The sequence below is a fragment of the Phoca vitulina genome, unplaced genomic scaffold, assembly GCF_004348235.1.
Source record: "Phoca vitulina isolate PV1807 unplaced genomic scaffold, GSC_HSeal_1.0 scaffold62, whole genome shotgun sequence".
Lineage (NCBI taxonomy): Eukaryota > Metazoa > Chordata > Mammalia > Carnivora > Phocidae > Phoca > Phoca vitulina.
The window spans coordinates 7,195,553-7,221,336 of NW_022589765.1; the positions used below are offsets into that span (position 1 = coordinate 7,195,553).

Sequence of the window (25,784 nt, forward strand, 5' to 3'; positions counted from 1 at the left end):
GCCACCAAGTGTTGAGGTGCTTTGTTATGCAACAATTCATAACTAATACAACCATGCCTGGCCCATAGCTTGTTCAGTCCCTCAATTAATAGGGAACTGCCTACCTCAACAATCTGTTTCTCTGACCGTTAGAGAGCTATTAGAAGGTTCTGCAGTTGGTCCTATTTTGCCCCGTGGAGCCACGAAATAAAATAACCTATTCCCTCTTCTACCTAACAACAGCCCAACTATTAGAATTCCGCAATCAGGACTCCTCACCCCTGAGCTTGCTTCATCAACCACTCCTCCCGAAGTTTTGAGATTCTTTCACATCCTGATACCCCTTTCGAGGATAGATTCCAGTCTGCCACTGAACCTCCTACAGTGTTGTGCCCAGAATCGAATACCGCACACTTGTGAGGTGGTTGGGACACTGCGTCCCCACCCCGTAGCGCTCCCTTGTTCTGGGTGCTGCACCCTCACTGTGGCCTTTGGCTGCATATGCCTTTGGGGGATATTTAAGTCAATGCTGAGTCACTCTGAGCTTACAGTTCAATAAAACCCTATTCCCCCACCCCACCACACACACACACACACACACACACACACACACACACACACATCCATAAAGCATAGGTCTTTCCAATCTTATACTTGGGCCTGACACACAGTTTGCTCAGCCACTCCATTAATAAATGAAACTGTTGTTTTCAAACCTAGATACAGTTTGATCTCTATTAAATGACATCAAGGTCACTGTTCTACTCTTGATTCTGTCACCAGCACACAGGCTAGCTCTCTAGCATTGCACAATCTGCAGATTTAATCATGCCTGCCTTCTGATATTTTTGTTCAGGTTGTTAAGAAGATGGAGACAGGATGGAAGAGAGAATAACACCTTTTGGATTGTGGATTTTCAAAGAGCTGTACATTGTGAATTAAACCTGGGTGATTTGACAGTAATTAAACAGAAAATACAGTTCAATTGTAGATATTCTCTGGATGACATCAATAACGCAGAACAATCCTTTACCCCAATCTATTTTCTGCTTCAGCTTAGTTTCCATGCATCAGTCGTTTAAATTTTAATGAAATCCTGTTCTCTTACCTATACTCATCGCTTGACTCCAATTACTCCAGAGTTTGTCATCCTCATAGCATAATTTATTTGTTCTGACTCTTATTCTGACTGTGTTCAAAGTATCAGGAAGAACACCGGGGACCATGAAACAAATTGTACCCTTAGATATAAAATAAAAACACACAAGGAATGTTATCAGCTTATTCTCTTTCTCTGCTTCTGAATCCTAAATATAATTATCTGCCAAATTCTGTATATGATTAAGACTTGGACTGCAGTCCAAATTATCTGACTTTAACTCCTCAAACAAAAATTGGCAATAACCCAGAGAATAAAGGAGTCTGTTTTTCTCAAAGCAGTTCAAATTTAGGCTATGGTCGCTCTGCCCCACCCCCAATTATTCTATGACTTTAAGCCCAAATAGCTAAAGTTGAATTTACTGACCTCCAGGTTTCCCTCAAATTCTGAATTCTGACATTTGGCCTCTTCAACCTTGAAGATATAAAAAACAAATAAATTCAAAAAATTTAAGAGACTACATTATATCATTTAACCATTTCTAACAAGGTTCCCTTTTATCCCATCAAAAGAGGACCAGGTGCAGTGAAGGAAGGTTGGTTTTTTTTTTTTTTTAATAAGTGGTGCTGGGTCAATTACATATCCATACAGGAAAAAAAAGAATCTTGACCCCTACCTCACACTATTTATGAAGTCATTTCCAGATGGACTGCAGATCTAAATGTGAAAGTTAAACTGAACAAACAAATACATAAATACAGCAAGATTTTAGAAGAAAATGTAGAACATCTTCATGACCTTGAAGCAGATTTCTTAAATAAAACCAGAAAATATTAACCCTAAAGGAAAAATTGTTATAAAGTCACCTATACTAAAATTGCAAACTTCTTCTGTTCATCAAAGATATCCTATTAAGGAAATAAAAAGTCATGTATAGAGTGAGAGAAGTTATTTGCAATTCCTGACAAAGGACTTGCATATATACGTATCATATAATATATACTTACATTTATATATAATACACACACACATATATACCTATATCCCACCAATTAATAAGGAAAAGACAGACAACCCAACAGAAAAACTGGCAAAAGATTTGAACAGGCGTTTCACAAGAGGGTATTCAAATCGATAAGGAACATGTGCAAAAGTGCTCAACTTCATTAGTTATCAGGGAAATGCAAATTAAATCCACAAAATAACAATACACACACCTACCAGACAATACCAAGTATTGTTGAGGATGTGAAGCATCTAGCACTCTCAATTTCTGCTCTTAGAAGTGTTGGTGGGAATGTGAATTGGTGCAGCCACTATGGAAAACAGTATGGAGCTTCCTCAAAAAGTTAAAAATAGAACTACGAGCATAGGGAATATAGTCAATAATATCGTGATAACATTGTATGGTGACAGATGGTGACGCTTATGGTGAGCACTGAGAAATGTACAGAATTTTGTTGAAAAAATATGTTGTACACCTGAAACTAACACCATATGTCAATTATACTTCAATTAAAAAAAATACCATATGATTCAGTAACTCTACTACTGGGTCTCTGAAGAAAATTGGGGCGCCTGGGTGGCTCAGTTGGTGAATCCTCTGACTCTTGGTTTCAGCTCAGGTCATGATCTCAACGGTTGTGGGATGGAGCCCCGCATCAGTGGGAAGTCTGCTTAAGATTCTCTCCCTCTCATTCTCCCCTCACACACGTGCTCTCTAAAATAAATAAATCAATCTTTGGGAAAAAAAGAAAATGAAAACACTAATTTGAAAAGATACATGCACTGCTGGGGTGCCTGGGTGGCTTAGTTGGCTAAGTGTCCAACTCTTGACTTCGGCTCTGGTCATGATCTCAGGGTTGTGAGATCAAGCCCTGCGTCGGGCTCTGCACTGGGTGTGGAGCCTGCTTGGGATTCTCTCTCTCTCCCTCCGCCCCCTGTCCCTGCTCACGTGCTCTCTCTCTGTCTAACAAAAAGAAAGAAGAAAAAAGAAAGAAAAGATACAAGATATACACACCCCTATGTTTGCTGCAGCGTTATTTACAATAGCCAAGATATGGAAGTAAGCCAAGTGTGCACTGATAGATGAATAGATAAAGATGTGGTATATATATAATGGAATATCATCCAGCCATGGGAAAGAAGGAAATCCTACCATTTATGACAACATGGATGAAACTCGAGGGCACTGTGCTAAGTGAAGTAAGTCAGAGAAAGACCAACACTGTATGACCTCCATTAAACGTGGAATCTAAAATGAGCTCATAGAGGCAGAGAGTAGAATGGTGGTTGCCAGGGGCTGGGTGATCGGGGGAAATGGGGAGATGTTGGGCAAAAGGGTATATAAACTTCTAGTTGTAAGTTCTGGGGACCTAATGTACAGCATGGTGATTATAGTTAATAATGCCACATTGTATACTTGAAATCTGCTTAGAGAGTAGATCTTCAGTGTTCTCACCATTTAAAAAAAGGTAACTGTGTGATGCGATGGATGTATTAATTAGCATGATTGTGGTAATCATCTCAGAAGACATATGTATATTAAGTCATCACGTTGTACACCTTGAAAATAATCACACTGTACAACCCAAATATATATGGTTTTACTTGTCAATCGTACCTCAATAAAGCTGGAACAGTCAACTTCTTTCAAAGAGACATTTAAACATGAGATGAAGACCAGAACACACAGCTCTGATTTTTGACCTTGAATGTTATTTACTAAATGGTCCCTAGCCGCATCTGTGAGGAACTGAAAGGCCAACTGAATGATAAAGAGCATCCTGTCGATACTTCATATACGGCAGAGAAAAAGCCACTTGGGAATCAGAGACCTGAGGGGGAATCCCAAGTACCAACTACCACTTGAGGGATCAGGTTGCAGGTTCCTGTCTCCCTCCCCTGGGCCATCTCCCAGATACATGTACGTTCCAAAACTGGCACATCACTGTGTAAATTGAAGGTTCTGGGCTCTTGTTCAAACGTAAATTCCCTTGCATAGTTTATCGGCTGCTCAGATAACTCTGTGAGAAAAGGAAAACAAGGGCACAGAGGACTGAGTAGATTGATCATCTGTGGAGAAGCGGGGTGGTCAAAGGTCGTTCCTTGCTTTGTGATTCTGTCATGAGCTACTTCTGACCAGAGCTCCCATGTGATGGCACCAGTTCATGTCCCAGCCTACTTCCCCCTCTTAACTACAACACCAGGCAAAATAATTCCTTAAAAAATCTTGCAAAAAGGGGGAAAAAAAAGGTCTAACCAGCAGAGCTCAAAATCAGTGAGCACACAAAAAGCTGATGACATTTTAGGAGAGGAAGCAGCTGGTGAACATCTGCTAGGAGAAAGAACATTCAACTCAAATGTATAAACAGAGTTAATTCCAAATAGACTACGGTTCGGATTTAGGAGGATAAATTCCATAGTATGTACATTCTCTTCAGTGCGGAAGTTTGTGGGAAAAAAAAAAAAAAGGTAATTCAGTTCAACAAGAGTTTCTTAAGTGAGGACTATGCACATGGTGTTAGACCAAACGCTCTCGGTCCAAGTTCAATACGCGAAGCCCACCCTTTGAATACATACAGACCAACTTACCAGCTGTGTGGCCTGAGCAAGTGCCTTGACCTCTCTGAGCCTTAGCTTCTCAATAAAATACAGATTCAGATAGAAGCATTTCAGGGACTGTTAGAGGCTACTGTAGAAGTGCCTGGAAGAGGATCTGTGCAGCCCATCATAAACACCTAACAAGTGACCGCCGGGACAGTTAAGAGGAAGTACTGAGGTGGCCCCTGGGGTTAGGGACACAAGCTTTAGAGTCAGACCTGCTGAAATCTTGATTCTACCACTTACCTTAGGAGTAAGCCTCTGAGATTGCCTTTTTCTCATCTGTGAAACGGGGACAAAAGCACAGGCCCCAGATCCTCAGGGTTACCGTGAGGACTACACGAGACAGCTGAGATAAGGTGCTTATGAAAACGCCTACTCCATAGTAATCGCTCCATCCACGTCAGCCGCTATTAGCAGGAGCCGCACAAAGTAAACACCACCTAACTCCTCCCTACGGGAGCTTTTATTTTTAGTCGGGACACAAGGCCTACCCATGTGATCAGGGGAACCAGCAGGACGTAATTCAGTGCCAAGTGAGTAATACAAGCAGCATGTGTCTCAGGATTTCAGACAGAAGAGAACAGTAAAGGCTGGAGTAGTCATTCTGACAGCTGACTTCGTTGTAAATCCAAGCCTCACCTTCTCCCCACTTGGAAGCCCTCTGCTTTTTCCCTTTGCAGTACCATATGGGGACACCGGTTTCTGGCATGGAGAGTGATTATTCTATTTCAGCAAACAGATTCACCTGCGATTGCCCAGAAACGCTCTGGTCAGCTGTGGACCTGGGCACTCCCTCTGGGGTTACAGCCTGTCAACGCTGGCTTGTTTTAGTTAAGTATTTTGAAACTCCCACGGCAAGCTAAAACAACTGGACCAAGGAATTTGTCCCTTGCAAGATGTGGGGCTCCTTTAAAAGCCAATATAAAACCCTTGGTCTCGAACTTCTCCAACTCCAATGCACCCCGGGGCCCGGGGTGGCTGGCACGCCAGTGACCAGCACAGTCCCTGTGGTCTTGAGGTGCCACCTTATGGAAACTATACTCCTTGGGGACCACGGTATTTAAATCTGGGCAAAAATTTTTGAATTTAAGCAAAACCCCACTTGGTTTGTAGTTCAGACAAAAGCGTTGAAGGCCCGAGTGTGTGACCTCTACCGTAAAGCGGAACAGTGGGACCAATGCTCTGAGGTTACACCACATCCTGTTATGCCCAGTGGCCCACAAGGACCTCTCATTAGTATGTTTTGTACTAGATTCCCAACGGCGTAAATGTACCGAATCCAACAACTACGGGCTACTCACATTTGACAACTCTAGTTGCCACGAACTCCAAGACCATGGAATGGCCACCACCAGAGCCTCGAAGTATCTACTGGATCGGACCCCGGCCTCCTGCTTACATGTCTTTCCCTACTCTATTTTGGCCACACCAGTCTCCTTTCTGTCTCCCACACATGCCAAGCTCATTCTTGCCTCAGAGTCTTTGTACTTGCTGTCCCTTCCACCCCCAGATCTTCACATGGCTAGCCCCTGCTTGTCACTCTGGTCTTATCTCAAATGTCGTCACTTCGGATGATGACCCAACCTCATATTCCCACAGGCCCTCCCATCATGCTACTACATGACCCATCTGATTTTCTTCATAGCATTCATGCTCTGAAATTAGCTTGCTCATTTACATACATACTTCCTAGTAGGTAGGCTTCACGGGAAAAACAGACCTTTTCGTCAGGGTCATGTGCACATAAAACAGTGCCTGGCACGTGGCAGATATGTAATAAAAATTTGTTCAGCAAATGAATTGATGAATGGCTTGAATCTTACAGCTAATGCTCCTACCATAAACCATCAAACCTTCCACCATGCCCTATTTCAGACAAGAAATTTCATCATCACCATCATCATCATCATCAGGTGACAAATCTAAGAGCTACATTTCACTGATGTTTCCATTTCTTACCCTACAAGAAATTCAAGTGAAAGAAAAATATCCAAATAAAATCAACTAGCTAGGAAAAACTTACGTAGAAAATATCATTCGTCTCAGTTTGGCTGTTATTGACTTCTACTTGATAAGATAAACATCTGCTGTAAAAATTCTGTGGATTCTTCCATTGCACATACAAGTTACCATTTTGAAAGAAGAGACGTTTAATATGTGGGGGATCAGGTTTCACTGAAAGACAGAAACAGAAGAACACAAATTAGCCTCCAGAGTATTTGTGATGAGGTTCATATATGGGTAGACATAATGAAGGTCACGATTAATGTAGAAAGCTTATTTTAAACTGCTCATAAAATGGATCCAAAGAACATCTCTGGGGTGTCTGGCAGATGACGTGAACTCTGACCTGCATCGATCCGGTTAGAACACGGCTGGGGTATAATCAGGATATCCAGCTGTGACACAGAGAATAAAGAAAAGAAGCACTTGGGTCCAGATGTGCATCCACCTAATGGATAATGAGGGGCACCAGGGGTTTCCTCAGCTGCCACTCACTTGCGTCAATCAAAGACCACAATTAAAACATTAGCCTAGTCTCTGTCACATACTGCAACATGGACAAACCTCAAGGACATTAGACTAAGTGAAATAAGCCCATCATAAAAGGACAAACACTGTAGGATTCCACCCATATGAAGGATCTAAAATAGTCAGAATCATAGAAACAGAAAAGAGAAAGCTGGTTACCAAGGGCTATGGGAGGGGAAATTAGTGTTTAGGGGGCATTGAGTTTCAGTTTTAAAAGATGAGAAAGTTCTGGAGATCTGTTGCACAACAATGTAAATATACTTAACATTACTGAACTGTATGCTTAGAAACGGTTACAATGGGAAATCTAATGTTATGTGATTATAACCACAATTAAAGTAAAAAAAAATTAGCCTAGTCAATTTAGTTTTTCAGGAGTCAACTACACTTAATACTAAGTGACAGAAGAGAGTGGAAGATGAGCAGAACACAACTCGAAGATATCATCTTCCAGCTGAGAAGGATCTCCCTTTATGTCGCCACTAATCTCCAGGAAGAAGAGCAAAATGAGCTTTAAAAGGTCCACCGAGGGGGCGCCTGGGTGGCTCAGTCGTTAGGCGTCTGCCTTCAGCTCAGGTCATGATCCCGGGGTCCTGGGATCGAGCCCCACGTCGTCAGGCTCCCTGCTGGGCGGGAAGCCTGCTTCTCCCTCTCCCACTCCCCACTGGTGTTCCCTCTCTTGCTGTGTCTCTCTGTGTCAAATAAATAAAATCTTTAAAATGAATAAATAAAATAAAATAAAATAAAATAAAAGGTTCACCGAGGACAATCCGCCAAGCAAGGGGGAGGACAGCAAAGGGCTTTGCTTCAGATTATCCCCCTTGGCAAGTTACCACGACCTCACTCCCCTGGCCTTCGGTCCACAATTAGAATTCACCTGCGTGACTCTCTGAAGGGGTGGTAAATAGTGTTCTGCTCCCAGACTTGGGAACCTTTGTCAATTCATGGCTATGTGCCTATAAATTTTCTGTATACCACTTAACCAGAATCTGCGCTCCCTGTTGGAATCTTACAACAAATAAATAAACACGATGCTTATAGTAGTAGTCTGCTTTAGAGATTTACAAAATACTTATATACCTCACATCATTTGAAACTTCAGACAATCCTCTGAGGTCAAGAAGGACTTCAGACCCTGTTTTACAGATGAGGAAACACTTAAAGAGAGTTTATATGCTTTGTCCAAAGTGAAGACCTAGGAGCTCAAGCAGATACTGTGTTTTCAAGTCAAGGCCTCTTTCTAATAGGCCAACATTCAGCTGCGTTGGCTGTTCTGAGTGGTCACCACCCTGCACGTTAGCTAGTTTGAATCATTTCCGATCGCTCCTCCTCCAGTCGAAGCCTTTTTTCAACTAAGAGAAAGATTATTCAGGAACCATATTTGATTTTATTCTGTAGCATCATCCTCTCGAGCATCATCAGCAAAAGAGAACAGATCTTAAGAGTCAGAGAGCCTGGTTCCAGTCTCGGTCCTACAACTGACTGCGTGTTCGAAGTCTTGGCACACTCAGAAGCAAACAAGAGCAAAGCATGTGGCACATATACTCAAGAAATATTAGAATTTCCAAGCCTGCTGCTTTAAAAAAAATCAAATAAAGGTATACATAAATACAGTCCTTTTTTTTTTCTGGGAAAATCTTAAAACCAAAGTCATCCCTTTTTTATTCTCTGTATTGACTGTTCAAAAGATGTAACACTTTAATCCACACTGTTGTACAGGATTTCTAAAACTTACCATGAGAAGTTAAAGGCACTATATTGAAGGATGGTCGAATTTTTCCTGCATTATCCTTGACCACTATTTGGACGCTGTGTTGTTCAAAACTGGAATCCTTCAAATTAGTCAGAGCAAAGGAACAACCAATGTGTTGACCTTCCCTATAGATGTCTTCACATTGAAGAATTTTTCCCAGGCTGCTGTGCCTGCAAGATATAATGAGACAACCTTCTGGATTATTTTTCACAAGGTGTTTAGGAGACAAAGGCAGACGTTTGTTTTCTTTCAAACGGCTGAAGAGGACCATGAAAGGCAACATTTGCAATATGGAAAGATAACTTTTCTTAAAACCCTATTTTATAATGTGGCTCCATTTCATACTCTAGGAAGAAACGAATGTTCCTTTTTGATGAACACTGGTACTTTCTTCTTTTCTTTTTTTTTAAGTAAGCTCTACACCCAATGTGGGGCTCAAACTCACGACCCTGAGATCAAGAGTCACCCATCCAGGCGCCCCAAACACTTGTATTTTCTTTCTTTCTTTTTTTTTTAAAGATTTTATTTATTTGTCAGAGGAAGAGACAGAGAGCACACAAGCAGGGGGAGTGGCAGGCAGAGGGAGAGGGAGAAGCAGGCTCCCCGCTGAGCAGAGAGCCCGATGGGGGCTCGATCCCAGGACCCTGGGGATCATGACCTGAGCCGAAGGCAGACGCTTCACCGAATGAGCCACCCAGGCGCCCCAACACTAGTGCTTTCAATAGCTATGGAAACTGTAGGAGCTCTGACTCCTTTTCATCTTCCGTATGAGAGATGTTATGAGGCCAGCATGAGAAGTTTCAGGCTTCTTGAAAATGCCTCATCTGCTGAATTCCATGGTTCTCCTCTGGCCCTTCTGCCTGCCTGCCTTGTTTTCATGGCTTCTCCTCCCTTTCCCCTTTTCAGAGGATTCACATTCGGTCCTCTGCCCTCTGCACATTCCTTTCTACCGCTTACTCCCTCATCCATTCTCCCCGTTTATCATGTCTGTCCCTTGACTATAATTTCTACACTGGGGATTCCTTGGAGCTAGTCCCAGATTTCTAACTGCTCCATTTGAGTCCTCCACTCTGGCCTCAAAGTCAACGTCCTTATGCCCTCTCTTCCCTGCCAAACTGCCTGTCTTCTGACCTTCCCCATTCCCATCAGTCAGAGCACGTTTTTTCTGGACTCCTTGATTACGGCCTTTGAAATCACCCTTTCCCCCCTCCCCTTTCCCCATATTCTGTCACCAAATTCTGTTACTTCTTCCTTTGCAAAGCTTCTTGGATTCTCTCCTGCGACATTCCTGGAACCCTCACCCTGTTTCATGCCCTCATCACTTCGGGCTTCATGTCCTTTCCAGAAGGACCTCTCTGACCTTCATTATTAGTGCCCTCTGACCCCTGCCAGATCAATGTTCCAGAACACAATGGTTTTCTACGTGTCTTACTCCGGTGTGGCTTTAAATGCCTTCAATAAGCAGCAATGCTGGCACCTTATTTCCCATCCCGAACCTCTACACACACCTTTCCCCAGTGAGCATCAGCACCCCGTGCGGTGCGGGCCCACGGGAGGTGCTCATGACACTTCTCTGTCTAGGGTGTCAGAGGGTTCTGTCTTATAGTAGCTGGCAGAAGCCAGAGTCAAGCCCTACCTCAGCCATAATGGGAGCTGTGCAAAGGTTCTACATAAAAGGAAGGCAATTTTAAGAACGACCTAACAGTGACGAGTCCCAAACCCTTGACTTATTACCTCCGAGTCATCTTTGGCTGTATAAAGTGCAGATTCCTCAAGCCCTCTCCCGGGAATCCTACTTACAGGTTCTGCCCAGGGCCGAGGCATCAGCATTTTGACAGCGATTCTCCAGGGGATTCTTTTGCACATCAGATACTCTCATAAATACAGTCAACTGATCTTTGACAAGGGGGCAAAGACAGTCTCTTCAACAAATGGTGCTGGAATAACTAGACAGATGTCCATATGCAAAACAATGAATCTAGACACAGTCCTTACGCCACTCACAAAACTAGACTCACAATGGATCACAAACCTAAATGTAAAGTGCAAAACCATAAAACTCTTAGGAGATGACATAGGGAAAAAGCTAGATGAGCTGCAGCGTGGTGACGACTTTTTAGATACAAGACCGGAGACAGGATCTAGAAAAGAAATAATCAGTCAGCTGGACTTCGTTAAAATTAAAAACTTCAGCCCTACAAAAATCAGTAGTAAGAGGATAAGAAAACAAGCCACAGACTCAGAGAAAATATTTGCAAAAGACACATCTGATAAAGGACTGCTACCCCAAATATACAAAGAATTCTTAAAACAATAAGAAAACAGGCACCTCACCAAAGAAGAAATATAGATGGCAAAGAAGCGTCTGAAAAGATGTTCCGCACCATATGTCATCAGGGAAATGCAAATTACAACAAGATGCCACTACACACACCTATTAGAATGGCCATGACCCAGAGCAGTGCCATCAGCAAATGCCGGGGGGGGGGGGGGGGGGGGGGGGGGGACATGGAGTAACAAGCATGCTCTCTCGCTGCTGGCAGGAATGCAAGATACTGCAGCCACTCTGGGGGCAGAGTTTGGTAGTTTCTTACAAAACGCCACATACTCTTACCATATGATCAGCCATCACACTCCCCGGTATTTACCTAAAGGAGTCAAAAACTTATGTCCATGCGAAACACTGCACACAGATGTTTACAGCAGCTTTATTCATAACGGCCAAGACTCAGAAGCGACGAAGACATCCTTCAGCAGGTGGATATTTAAACTGCAGTGCATCCAGACAACGGAATATTATTCAGCATGGTAAAAAAAGAGGTATCAAGCCAGGAAAAGACACGGAGGAAATGTAAACACGCATTACGAAGTGAAAGAAGCCAATCAATCTGAAAAGGCTGCATGCTGTAGGATTCTGACCACAGGACCCTCTGGAAAAGGCAGCACTGTGGAGACAATGAAGGATCAGTGCTGTAGGGGCTGCAGAGGGAAAGATGAACAGGGAGAGGACAGAGGAGTTTGAGGGCAATGAAAATACTCTGTACGAGGCTATGATGACAGACACGTGTCATTATACATTTGTCCAAACCCATAGTACAGACGACACCAAGAGGGAGCCTGAAGGTAAAGTATGGACTGTGAGTGGTTAGGATGTATCAGCGTAGGTTCATCAGTTGTGTCAAATGTACCACCCTGGGGAGGGGGGGGGATGCAGATAATGGGGGAGGCCATGAATGGTGGGGGCAGAGGGTACATGGGAAATCTCTGTACCTTCCCCTCAGTTTTGTTGTAAATCTAAAACTTCTCTACAAAAATAAAGTCTTTAAAAACAAACCCCAAAACTCAGATCTAATGTATTTACTCCTTCAAAGGCTATGCAAAGAAGTATTTAAATACAGAAAATGCAGGGCGCCTGGGTGGCTCAGTCGGTGAAGCGTCTGCCTTCGGCTCAGGTCATGATCCCAGGATCCTGGGATCGAGCCCTGCAGGGAACCTGCTTCTCCCTCTCCCTCTGTCGCTCCCTCCGCTTGTGCTTTCTCGCTCTCAAATAAATAAAATCTTTAAAGAAAATACAGAAGATGCTCTTGTCCCTTAAGAGATGGTACATAAAGTTTTTCTCCTAGTTGTAGGCCCCTGTGGTTCAGTCTTAGAAACTGTAGTTTCTAAGTTAGTGCCATGGTTAGGTTTTAGATCAGACAGGCCTGGAATGGTTTTCACCCACACCCAGAAACAGAAACTGAAGAAATTTATGACACTTTTGTTACATAACTTAAAAAAAAAAACTAGGCAGAAAATTAATTTTTTTCAACCAGTGAAAGGAACTTCTCTAATGGGCAATCTTTAAGATTCCTTTTTCACTTCTGTACCTTGGGTGTTTCACATACTCTCATGGACCCCAGATAAGAAATTTTTAAAAAAATTTTGTTGTTGTAATTTGGACAAAATAACAAAAGGGGAAATACTGGGTTTTGAACAGACAACTTTTGGGGACTTCTTGCAAAATACTAGATAAGAACCTGAGCCAGAAGGCATTCAGGTGCTTCCTGTGAAGATTCAGACACTGAAATCCTCCACAGAATCACACTATAGACATAAGGAGGAAATGGACAGATTTAAAGACAATTTCCCCAACTCTGAAGATGATTAATGTGGTAAGAAATGCCCTAAAATTCATTGGCAGAGCTAGTCTGTGGCTACTTTTTTTTAAAGATTTTATTTATTTATTTGAGAGAGAGAGAATACAAGCTGGGGAGAGAGGAGGGAGAGGGAGAAGCAGACTCCCCACTGAGCTGGGAGCCTGACATGGGACTTGATCCCAGGACCCTAGGATCATGACCTGAACTGAAGACAGACGCTTAACTGACTGAGCCCCCCAGGCGCCCCTAGTCTGTAGCTGTTAAGCCCCCCAGCCTTGCCCTGCCACCTCCCCCAAGCTTTCCTTTCAATGCCAGACTAGCCCTGCAGAACCACAAGCCATTGCCCTGGGGCTTCAGAGTGATTCCAGTTTCTAACTGGGGAGTAGGGAAACAGTCTCTGGCAGTTCGTTTGACATGATTTAACGATTGGTTAAATAATTGGTACCTAAACCAATTCCAAGTGCTTGATAATGAACGACCCAAGCATCTGCCTTTCTTTTGTGGTTTTGATTGGAAAGGATCTCTCTAGGGGAGGGCAGGGGTAGAGGAGGTAAGGACTAGCTGCTAATTCTTCCAAGTGGGGGAAGAAGCCACCAATGCGTACCGGCTACATCTACAAGGGAGTGGGGATGAATAATAGTAATAAAAAAAATACCTAGCTCTCACGCACTCATCACTTACTCTGTATGTGTTAGCAGTTGGGCACAGCTCCAAATACTTCTCACCCAATAACAGCCCTTACACCAACCTTAAGAGGTAGCACTAATATTACTATGCCCATTTAACAGAATAATCTGTTAAAAGAAGAAGCTGTGGAGTGCTGAGGGCAGAAGAATATAGAATCTGTACCAGCACTGTCCAAGGAAATTTTCTGGGATTACAGAAATGTTTTCTATCTGTGCTGTCCAAGGCAGGAGCCACTAGCCACGTGTGAAAGTGACCAGTAAGACTGAGCAACTGAAGTTTTAATTCGACTTAATTTTAATTAATTTAAATTCGTATCTAAGTAGTCACAGGGGAGTTGTGGCTTCCGTTATCGGACAGCACAGGTCGTATGTACTACGGAAAGAGTCCACGCTGATGACCGATGCTGGGAACACACATGACAAGAAGTGGTGTCCCTGACACCCGCCCCCTCGGGCATCAGTGAACCACACTCTCTTGGGATGGCTTTGTGAGCCACCCCCAATGGCTGCAGGTTATACTCTGCACAGGGGCACCAACTGAGGGCTGACAGCCAGCCCAAGCACCATCCGCTCTCAGCTTTGGCAAGATGCTGCATCAGCCCAGAGGAAGAGGACTCTTTCAACCGAGAGGAAGAAGAATGCTTGTTCCAATTGGTGGGTCCAATTTTTTCTATAATTTATTCACCCAGAGGGGGCGCAGGTTTTGCAATTGGCACAGACTTGTTTTGTGCTAGTACACGCCTCAAGGCACTTCCCTATCTTTGGCTCAGAAGAACTCCAAGGACTGGGCCCCTGTTCTCCTCCAGCCCCGCTCTGACTCCCGTATCCGGACTGCTTTCCGGCACAGGCGGCCATGAAATGAGGGACGGTTTTCATGCTTTTCCTTCCCTCCCCTGCTCCTTCTGTAGACACAGATTCTAAAGGTTTTCCCTGTGATTTTACCAATAACTACTCCAGGGAAAGCAAGAGAAGTTAACAGCATAATAAACGCAGGGATGCTACCAACTTCTAAGACATCTTAAAAGCCTGTCCGAACGGCTCTCCCCAGACTTCACTGCAACATCTTCTGAGCCAGGCTACTCCTCTTAAGGCTTAGTTCTCTGGCCCCTTCACTAGCAATTCCTTGGGGGAGTCCGACCGACTCGGTCCTTCTCTCTTTCTCCTCCTGGACCATAATGCTCCTGAGTTGCTTACCCCTCCTAAGTCCTCACGCTAATCCCAAATGTTCTCTAAGCTTTGGAACCTACCACGCATTTCAACCTTATTTCTGGAGCCCCTACCATGTGTCAGGCCCTGAGGGTAACAAGACACAGCCTCAGCTCTCAAGGGAGACGGCAGCCCGGGGAGGGCTACCGCTAAGTAAACAGGAAGTGACAACACAATGTGCTGAGTACGATGACACAGGAAAGTGCAAGGTACTGCGGGACACAATGACCCAGCACGTATCTAGATTTGAGAGGTCAAGGGAGGCTTTCTGGAAGGGAAGTGATGTCTGAGCTGAGCTGAGGACAAAGCAGAGGTGTCCAGGCGAAAGGATGAGGTCCTCACTGCGCGGGGACGCGGCGTGCTGCCACTGTTCCATTCGAGTGGCCGAAGGGTCTGTTTGAGGAACTGAAAGGCGCTGGGCGCGGACTGGACGGCAGGGAGGATGCGAGAGGGTGGAGTGCACAGAGGGAGGAGGAGGAGGAGGCTGGGGCCAGACGGGGCGGAAGGAGCCAGGTCAGAAAGGGCTCCTGTCCGTAGTGCTGAGGAGTTTGGACTCTATCCCAAAGCCACCAGGGAGCCACTGCAGGGCTTTAATGAAAGGAGAAACAAGTACCACAAGTGGGCAAGTGAAACTACAAAACCTCAAATGAGAACTGTTGATCTCAGGAGAAAAAACCACCCTCGAGACTGAGCCACACGGTCTCAGTGCCGTCCGGCTTCCCAGGCGGACTCGGCGGGGAGCACCCCGCGCAGCAGGGGAGGAGAGTGCGGGCTTTTCCCGGCGAGTCCGCAGGGGACAGGCCAGAGAGTCCTGCGATGCCGGGATTCGCAGAGCGCTTTGAGACGCCAAAAATTCGTCTCATCACGTCATCGGGCAAAATGGACGTTCCGGGAGCCAAGGCCATGTTTATCCTATAGTTTCGGAAGACCTGGACGTGGCCCCCCGCACCCCATTCTCTCAGAAACAGTCTGAATGAAGCACAGAAGAAGGGACAAGGCCATGGGGAGAGCACACTGCCGACGCAAGTTCTCCCTCTTCCCCAGCCCGGTATCACACAGACGGAACATGGGCCTTCTTCCTCCCCGCTCTTCCCCAGCGCCCATGCTCAGAGAAACCCCCCATGGGTGCAGTCCAACCCCTTCATCCCAGCCCCCCAGCCTTGCCCTGCCACCTCCCCCAAGCTCCACCCTAGCTTCTAAAGAGCGTTTGTGTCTCTGCTAGCCTTCATCATACACTGTTATTTTTACACAGGTAATTGGGTTGGGGGCTGTCTCTCCCCCTCTACATTTTAAACTTATGAGCAAAGAGCCATGTTTCTTATCTCTGCTGCCTATTCAGTGCTTTACCCACAATGTGTGCCAAATAAAGTCTTACTGAATTGAACTGATTAACCTGGTCCTTTCCTCCTTGCTCTGCTGCTAATAATTCTAGGCTCTAAAAGAAAGGAAATGCTTAAAGATCAATTTAGAAATTTAACACATTTTGTGGATGTGCTCACAAATCTCAGGTATGTTATTTTGTGGGGAGCTAATCTACTTTTTTTTTTAATAGTTGTTTTCTCATCAGTTCCTTAATTTTTTTTAATTGATGTAGAGTTGACATACAATGTTACATTAGTTTCAGGTGTTGAGTCAACTTACTTTTTATCACTGGGCATGATATCGTTTTCCTTTTTAAAGGTAGATACCAATCACTCATACGTTGCTGGTGGGAATGTAAAATGATACAGCCACCCTAGAAAATAGTTTGGCAGTTTGCTATAACACAAAATATGCAATTACCATATGACCCAGCAATTGCACTCTTGGGCATTTCTTCCAGAGATATGAAAAGTTATGCTCACATAAAAACCTGAACACAAGTATTTATAGCAGCTTTATTCATAGCTGCAAACAATTAGAAAGAACCAAGATATCCTTCAATGAATAAATGTTTAAACAAACTGGCACATCCACACCATGGAATAAAAAAAGAAAAAATGAACTACTGATACACACAACTTGGAAGGACCTCAAGGGTATTATGTAGAGTGTTTTTGTTTTTTTTTTTAAAAAAAGTCAGCCTCAAACAGTTATATGCTATGTCTATTCTAGTAACATTCTTGAAATGACAAAAATATAGAGATGGAGAAGAGTTTAGTAATTGCCAGAGGTTAGAGACTTGGGGGAGGGAAAGGCGGGGGGAGGTGCGGAAGGGAAGAGGGTATGGGCATAAAATAGCAACTCAGGGGATCCTTGTGGTAATGGAACTGTTCTATATTTACACGTGTGATAAAATTACATAGAACTCACACACACACACACACACACACACCCAAGTGCATGTGACACTGGTGAAATTTGAATAAGGTGGGTGGATTGTAACCACAGCAACTTTCTGGTTTTGATACTGCTTTCTAGTTACAGACCATGTTACCTTCGGGAGAAGCTGCATGAAGGGTGCCCTGGGATCTCCCTGTACAGTTTTTGCAACATCCTGTGGATCTACAGTTACTTTTTAAAGAAAGTAGACACCAAAAGCAGATGCACCTTCCACTGAATCAAACTGCCCATCTTCTTGGATTTGTAAAAAGAATATGTGGTATATATACACAATGGAATACTACTCAGCCGTAAAAAAAAAAAGAGAGATCTTGCCATTTGCAACAACATGGATGGACCTAGAGGATATTATGGTAAGTGAAAGAAGTCAGACAGATACCATATGATTTCACTTCTATGTAGAATCTAAAAAACAAAACAAACAGACTCTTAAATACAGAGAACAAACTGGTGGTTGCCAGAGGGGAGGTGGGTGGAGAGTGGGTGAAACAGACAAAGGGGATTAAAAGGCACACACTTCCAGTTAAATAAGTTAAATAAAAATAAGTTAAATAAAAAATAAATAAGTCAGGGAGATGCAAAGCACAGCATAGGCAATATAGTCAGTAATACTGCAATAACATGGTATGGTGACAGGTGACAGCTGCACTTACCGAGGTGAGCACTGAGTCATGTACAGAATTGTTGAATTACTATGTCATACACCTGAAACTAATATAACATTGTGTGTTAATTTATACTTCAATTAAAAATAATGATAATTAGGGGATGCCTGGGTGGCTCCGTCGGTTAAGCATCCGACTCTTGGTTTCTGCTCAGGTCACAATCTCGGGGTGGTGAGATCGAGCCCTGCGTCGGGCTCCACGCTCAGCAGGGAGTCTGCTGGAGACTTTCTCTCTCCCTCTGCACCCCCCTCCCCGTGCTCATGCTCTCTGTCTCAAAATAAATAAATAAAATCTTAAAAAAGTAATGATAAACAAAGCCCCCAAAACCAGGATGTTCTTTTTTCGGTTTCGGTTTTTAAGTAGGTTAGATCCCAACGCTCCCCAAACAATCACAATCAGTCCTTCCCCCACACGTCTCCCATACACACTCACCAATAGTAGAGAGTATAGTTGGTGTCTGGACTTGTATTCCTTCCAGGGAGCCAAGTACACTTCATGTAGCTCAGGTTGTGCCAAACGCATTGTAGTTCAGTCACAGCAGACTCGGGATCACCTAGAAGACCCAGCCAAGGGTTTAGGATGCTTCTTACCCTGTGAGCCAAACCCGCCAAACCCTCTGGGGCATGAGGGATGGTGAGAGTGTTTTACCAGAAAGCCAATTCCTAATTTCTCATACCATTTTACCCAGAAGGCACCCAGGATGGAGAAAACCCAAATCTAACTTGTTACAACTTTCTCTCTCACCTCCAGATCCCAAGAAAATATCTTTACTATCACTGAGGGACCCTAACTTTGTATTCCTAACTGTAGAGAGTGTTTCATGGTCAAATAATATTTCAGTGGTAGGAAATAAGTATGGCATTCCTAAAGGAGTGTGAAAACACAAACAACGCATGTATCTACCTGTCTTTAAAGAAAACAAGTCTATTGAGTTAAAATTTACCTTCCTGTCTTTTGACCAATACTAACACATGTTGTTTTTTTAAAGACGAAACAAACATTCTTCCTGAAGCAGCCTGGGGGAAAGTCAGCATTAATATAACTCTTGGTAGTTGTTTACTGTGTGTTAAGACTTTAGGAGCCATATAATCTTTATCATCTGAAATCCCTACCTTTATAATATAGCCTTTTGAGTTAAGGCATCATGTCCGGATTCTTGAAGGAGTATTATCCAGGGGCATCATCAACCATTTTAATGTCATAGTACAATTTAGGCTTTTTCGTATTATTTATTAAACTTCTAAAGAAATGAGAATGGGGCGGTAAGTTGTTTCAAACCAGGCTCCCAGCCTTGTGGCAGTACTGAATTTTATAGTTTTACAAATGGGACTTCATATACTTCTGATCTGTGCAAGGCAGGTAGAGGGAAAGGCCTGGAGAACGGGCCACATAGTGCTAAGGTTTGGAAGTGGGAGAGATGGGACCCTCCAAACAAGGGGCAACATGGGATTACTAGATGATACGCATCCAGCCTTTACGCGTTGCCGGGTGCTGTTCTAAGCCCCTCGCCTAGACTGACTTCCATAACCCTTTCGACAGTCCTGGGAGGCAGGTGCTATCATCAAGCCCATTTTACAGCTGAGCAAAGCGAAGTAGGGAGGGGCCAAGTCGTCTGCTCAAGGTCACGCAGCTGTTCCCTGGCAGCACTGCGACTTAAGCATGGACATCCAGGCTCCAGGAGCCCTGCCCTTCATCAGGATAAGCTCCTCCCTGCACGCAGCCCAAGAGCCAGCAGGACCTGGGTGATGGGCAGGAAGGGGCCTGGGGGCCAAGGCCCAACCTGCCCACGTGGCCGCTTTTCCTAGGGCTCGTCCTGAACTGGAGCTAGGCCAGCAGGCCCGTTTTCCTTTTCTAACATCTTTCCCCCAATACATCTTGTCTATCAAGCTACTCTTTCTATCGAATGAGGAAGACAGTATTGGGGGTTTTCTTAAGGCACTGGACCTGTAATCTGAAGACCTAGAGCAACCCACTCAGTTCCCTTCTTGCTCATAAAATGGAGCAGGGTAATAATCCATGCCTTGCTCGCTTTGCAAGATAAGCTTCTGAGGCTCAATTTAGGGGAGGATGTCTACGTGTGTACATCACATGCCGAGTGATTAAATGCTACAGAACTCTGAGGCACAGTTAGTCAAGTCGTGAGCACCTCGAAGGCAGGGACGTCCTCGTATTTATCACCTAGTACACGTGCCTGGAACTTATCAGACTCAGCAAATATTTGAAAACTGAATGAATTAACGAACACTGAACATAAACATATGGATAATTTGCCTTTCTCCCCCAAGTACCAACAAACAGTGCTTTCGCTTGTTACCTTCCGGGGGCGGGGTGCACTTCTCCACCAAAATGCTAGGATTGTCACTTTCATTGGTGCTGCACTGGGACCCCACTTGCAGACAAATCCTCTCGTTCAGGGGCACTTCTTTTGAACGATGGGTTTCAGGAGCAATTTTCTAAGGTTCGGAAATTGTAAAAAGGTATTGCTCTAGCAAACATATAGCAAAACACTTAGGTAATAAAACATTAGCATGTTCAAATGTGTAAAAAAAAAAAAAGGGGAAGGTTATCAGATGGCACAGGTCAGCGACTCTCAACCTCGGTGATTTTGCTCTCCCTGCCCCCAGCCCCAATCCCGGGACCGTGCTTGACTGTCACAACTTAGGAGGGCACAGCCACTGGCGTGTGGTAGGCAGATGCCAAGGATGCTACTGCACATGCCTCGGCGCCCAGGACAGCTTTCCCTCCCCCTACAGCAAAGAATGAGCCCACACCAAATGGCAGTGGTGCCACCGTTGAGAAACCCTGGTATAGATAAAAGACAATTTCCCACATTTTAAATGTATAAACATCATGACATTTGCCTATAAACCTACCATGCTAACACATCAACTGTCTAAAAGCAATTTTAAAGGAAACACAATAAGATTATCAAAATTAAATTCCTAGGGGCACCTGGGTGGCACAAACGGTTAAGCATCTGACTATTGGTTTCGGCTCAGGTCATGGTCTCAGGGTCGTGAGATCGAGCCCCACATCGGGCTCTGCGCTCAGCATGGAGTCTGCTTGGGTTTCTTTCTCCCTCTCTCTCTGCCCCTCCTCCTTGCGCTCCCTCTCTCTCCCTCTCTCTAAAAATAAATAAATCTTTTTTTTTTTATTTTTAAGATTTTTAATTTATTTATCTGAGAGAGAGAATGGGAGACAGAGAGCATGAGAGGGGGAGGATCAGAGGGAGAAGCAGACTCCCCGCTGAGCAGGGAGTCCGATGCGGGACTCGATCCCGGGACTCCAGGATCATGACCTGAGCCGAAGGCAGTTGCTTAACCAACTGAGCCACCCAGGCGCCCCAAAATAAATAAATCTTTTAAAAAAATTCATTTCCTAACTAGATGCAGTATACTATCAAGATCAAGGTAAAAACTGCTTTAAGAATCCAGTAATCCGGGGCGCCTGGGGGGCTCAGTCGTTGGGCATCTGCCTTTGGCTCAGGTCGTGGTCCCAGGGTCCTGGGATCGAGCCCCGCATCGGGCTCTCTGCTCTGCGGGAAGCCTGCTTCTCCCTCTCCCACTCCCCCTGCTTGTCTTCCCTCTCTTGCGGTGTCTCTCTCTGTCAAATAAATAAAATCTTTAAAAAAAAAAAATCCAGTAATCCTGGTCACTTCTGAGAACAGAAAATAAAGGAGGCCCTGAGGACCAAAGAGAGACATCATTAAACATCTTTCTGTACTGTTTGACCATTCTGACTACCTCACACAAACACAGAAATTTTAAACGTTGCTATATGCACTGAGTATACCACACTCTTATTCTGAAAAGTAGATGGGCTTGTGGAACTACAGAAAGCCAACTTATAGACAGCATACAGATACAAATCACAAATCTGGTCAGTATGATTCAGAATAATGAGATTAGAGGGCTCTTTAGGAAATTAACATTTCCCAAGCGGACAGAGTTGGATTAAGAATGAAGCTGCTTTTAATCAGAGCTCCAAGGAGCTTCCTGTTTTGCAATGGTTTCTGACTCAAGTTGGAGATAGCATTTCCTTTTATATACGTGCTGATGGCCCTGAAGGGGAAGATTTGTCACATTTACCTCTATCTGCCCCCCTAAGGAGCTACTCTGCCATTTCCCAAGCCTGAGGTCAGCTGAGCATGGGGGCAACTGTGAGATACTCCCAAAACCAAGACATAAGGATGCTCTCAGAGAGGTAGCTAGCAAACCACCAATTAATGATGAATCATAGCAAAGACATGAAAAAAAGTCACGTTAGAGAGACTGAATATCTCTTAGGCCCAGGCAAGACAGCACTCTGAAAAGGGAGCCAGCTGGTCAGCTCCGAAGAAAAGACAAACAAAGGTGTGAGCAAACTTCTGGCAGGGAGAAAAGAGGGGGATTTGGGCCCATAGACAATGAGTACTTCTGTCCACTGGCAAAGCTATGCCTACCTTCAGTGAGACCTCTAGCTACTCTTAGCCAAGTACATTTGCACAACTAATTTCTGATTCCTTCACAAGAAACCTACTTATCATTTGGCTTTCTATATAGTTGCTGCCTACAGGGATGGAACACACCAGTTACGCCAACAGAAAGCTTTCTAGAATGTTTTTTCACCGTGACAGTTCTTGTGGCAAAGTAAGGAACTGGCCCTTGAGAGATGAATGTGTGCTGAGGAAATGAGGGTTCTCAGCCTGTGAAAGTGAAGACCAGCCCCAGGATCACGGTAACGGTGGCACAAAAGTTCCAAGTGCAAATTTCACCGTCACAATTTTACTAAGCTCAAGTCCTATATACCCCTGAAGGAGCCACCCTGACCCAAGGATCCTTGATAATTCTTGTTTGGAAGCAGCCTCTGTTCTTTGAAGATACCAGGCGGAACACGTATGGTTAAATGCCATAAATTAGAATCATCATGGGAAAAACCCCAGTTCTCTTATTATATTAGATACTGTTCCAGTGAGAGGGCTGAGGAATTTTATTACACAAAGATTTTTATTATAATCAAATTTTTTAAATTAAAAAAATACTTTAGTACTTAATCTGAACCTTGTCCTTGGGGGCATATAAATAATAACTGAGAGGGGCGCGTGGGTGGCTCAGTCGATGGGCGTCTGCCTTCGGCTCAGGTCATGATCCCAGGGTCCTGAGATCGAGCCCCGCATCGGGCTCCCTGCTCTGCAGGAAGCCTGCTTCTCCCTCTCCCGCTCCCCCTGCTTGTGTTCCCCCTCTCGCTGTGTCTCTCTCTGTCAAATAAATAAATAAAATCTTTAAAATAATAATAATAATAGTAATAACTGAGAAAAGAGACAGTAGGGGGAAAAACAAAATCATTTTTTTTTTAAGATTTTATTTATTTATTTGAGAGAGAGAGAATGAGAGACAGAGAGCATGAGAAGGAGGAGGGTCAGAGGGAGAAGCAGACTCCCTGCTGAGCAGGGACCCCGATGCGGGACTCGATCCTGGGACTCCAGGATCATGACCTGAGCTGAAGGCAGTCGCTTAACGAACTGAGCCACTCAGGCGCCCAAAACAAAATCATTTTTAAAACTCTCTTTCAGGGGCGCCTGGGTGGCTCAGTCGGTGAAGCGTCTGCCTTCGGCTCAGGTCATGATCTCAGGGTCCTGGGATCAAGCCCCACACCAGACTCCCTGCTTGTAGGGAGCCTGCTTCTCCCTCTCCCTCTGCCGCTCCCCCTGCTTGTGCGTTCTCTCTCTCTCTCTCAAATAAATAAAATCTTTAAAAAAAATCTCTTTCAAAGTTTAAGGTAAACAATATTAAATTGGCATGAAAAAAAGGAGAAACCCCAGTTGTCAATGATCACCAAGTCCAGCACATCTCTATCAGACAAGGAACTAAATCCCTCCCAGCAGATCTTGATGAGATAAGGCTGATGGCTCCCACGTGACTTTCGGCTGTGGTGACTCATTCCCCTGGTAGCTGCTGTAGGACACTCTGCTCCACCCCTTGGGGAATCTGGGCTTCTTTGAAAATTTATCAAAAACCAAGGCCAGAGTCCTGAACTGGTCCCTCCCCCCTCAGGACCAATGTTCATTTGGCTGGATCACACCTTTCCCAATTCCAGATTCCTTTCTCAGTAGAAAAAGAGAGTTGGACTCAGCTCCTGCCTCTCTGGATGCCTGGATGGAACAATAGCTAAATTTATTCACCTAGTGAGACTTGCTATCTCTGGGTGATAAAAGAGATCTAATCTGATGCCAAAGCACATAAATCAACATTCTTTTTAACAGCAACAAGCCAAAAAACAAAAACAAAATCAAAACTCGATGCCAGATCCTCCTACTTGCCAGACTAGGAAACTAGTAGATATCGCTAAAACAATGGTGGAGGGCAGCCACTTAAAACTGACCTTGTGTTTTTATTTTTTATTTCTTTTTAAAGATTTTATTTATTTATTTGACAGAGAGATAGAGAGAGAGCACAAGTAGGCAGAGTGGCAGGCAGAAGGAGAGGGAGAAGCAGGCCCCCTGCTGAGCAGGGAGCCCGATGCCGGGCTCGATCCCAGGACCTGGGATCATGACCTGAGCCAAAGGCAGCTGCTTACTGACTGACCCACCCAGGCGCCCCTGACCTTGTATTTTTAAAAAATCATCTATGAATCCCTATCACTCGTGTTAATGGTCCTCCAATTTGAAGACTGAAAATGACCTCAAGGGTTTATCTCATTTAGCAACTTAGGATCTTTAGATGGTCGCATAAGCCCCCCTAACATGTACAAACTATCCGAAAGCCGCTCCTTCAATATGCTTCAAAGCACATATACGCCCCAGTTTTGTCTGATGATGCCAATGCTTTGTCTAAAGGATGGAAAGGGGAAAAGGAAATCACTCCTGCCGTTCACGGTCAGCCTCAGGATTGTAAACTTCAAAAGGTTGGCCAGGAAATCTCCCATCATTGATTACAAGGGATAATCCGTGTTTATCACGAGTGGACAGCCATGAACACTATCAAATGGCTGGAATATAAAGGAGCAGGCTTTAGGCAGAGGTCTCCCTTCGTGGTCTCCATCTGGTCTCCTCAGGGGCAAAATGGAGGGTAATATTAGGTTGAACCATATGACCTAAAAAAGCAACAATTTCACGTGATTCAACTTAACAATAATAATAAAAGCTGACAATTACTGAACGTTAACGTGGTGCCAGATGTGTTACAAACATCATCTCCTTGAACACGCGCACCATTCACACAAAGTAGGTCCTACCCCAGCATTTTACAAACAAGGAATTGGAAGCTCAGAGAGGTTAAGTGACTTGCTCAGGGTCACACACCTCCGAAAGGCAAAGAGGCAAATGTTCAAACCCAATTCTGTCTAATTCCACTGCCTCCTAAAGCTACTTTCAAGTCTAAATGTCTGTATCTACACTGTGGAATGAGCCCCATTTCTAGGCTAAACTACCACCATGTCTACCTGATCGATCCTCGGGTGTGCTTGGCTGCCTAATGAATGTGGACCTGTTAGGAAAAAAAGGTGACCTCTCCTCAGTTTCAATGAGATACTTAGGCGAAGGACTTCAAGGTCTTTCCCAGAATTTCTCAAGGCTGAACTAGGAAAGTGGCCACCAAGAATCCAAATGCCTATGGCCCCTCCTTAGGAACAAGAGGAAGCCAACAGTGTGAAAAGGGGAACTCAACTCCTGAAAGTATTACAGGCTTCTTTTTGCGTCGACAGCATCTCTTTTTTTGTTTGTTTGCTTTTATTTAATTGAAGTATAGTTGACCTACAATGTGATATTAGTTTCCGGTGCACAACATAGTGATTTGACATTTATATACCTTACCTGGTGATCCC

General features: G+C 44.2%; 1 protein-coding gene across 1 annotated transcript in view; it reads right to left on the reverse strand.

Annotated features, from left to right (window-relative positions):
* Nucleotides 1-25,784, reverse strand: part of IL13RA1 (interleukin 13 receptor subunit alpha 1) — a 52,817-nt gene that overhangs the window by 18,205 nt on the left and 8,828 nt on the right. Inside the window, exons 3-8 of the mRNA XM_032391410.1 lie at nt 20,299-20,437; nt 18,417-18,537; nt 8,952-9,139; nt 6,708-6,859; nt 1,505-1,552; nt 1,088-1,220 (exon numbers count right to left, since the gene is read on the reverse strand). Coding sequence (XP_032247301.1) covers nt 1,088-1,220; nt 1,505-1,552; nt 6,708-6,859; nt 8,952-9,139; nt 18,417-18,537; nt 20,299-20,437 — 781 coding nt within the window. The remainder of the gene's footprint in view (nt 1-1,087; nt 1,221-1,504; nt 1,553-6,707; nt 6,860-8,951; nt 9,140-18,416; nt 18,538-20,298; nt 20,438-25,784) is intronic.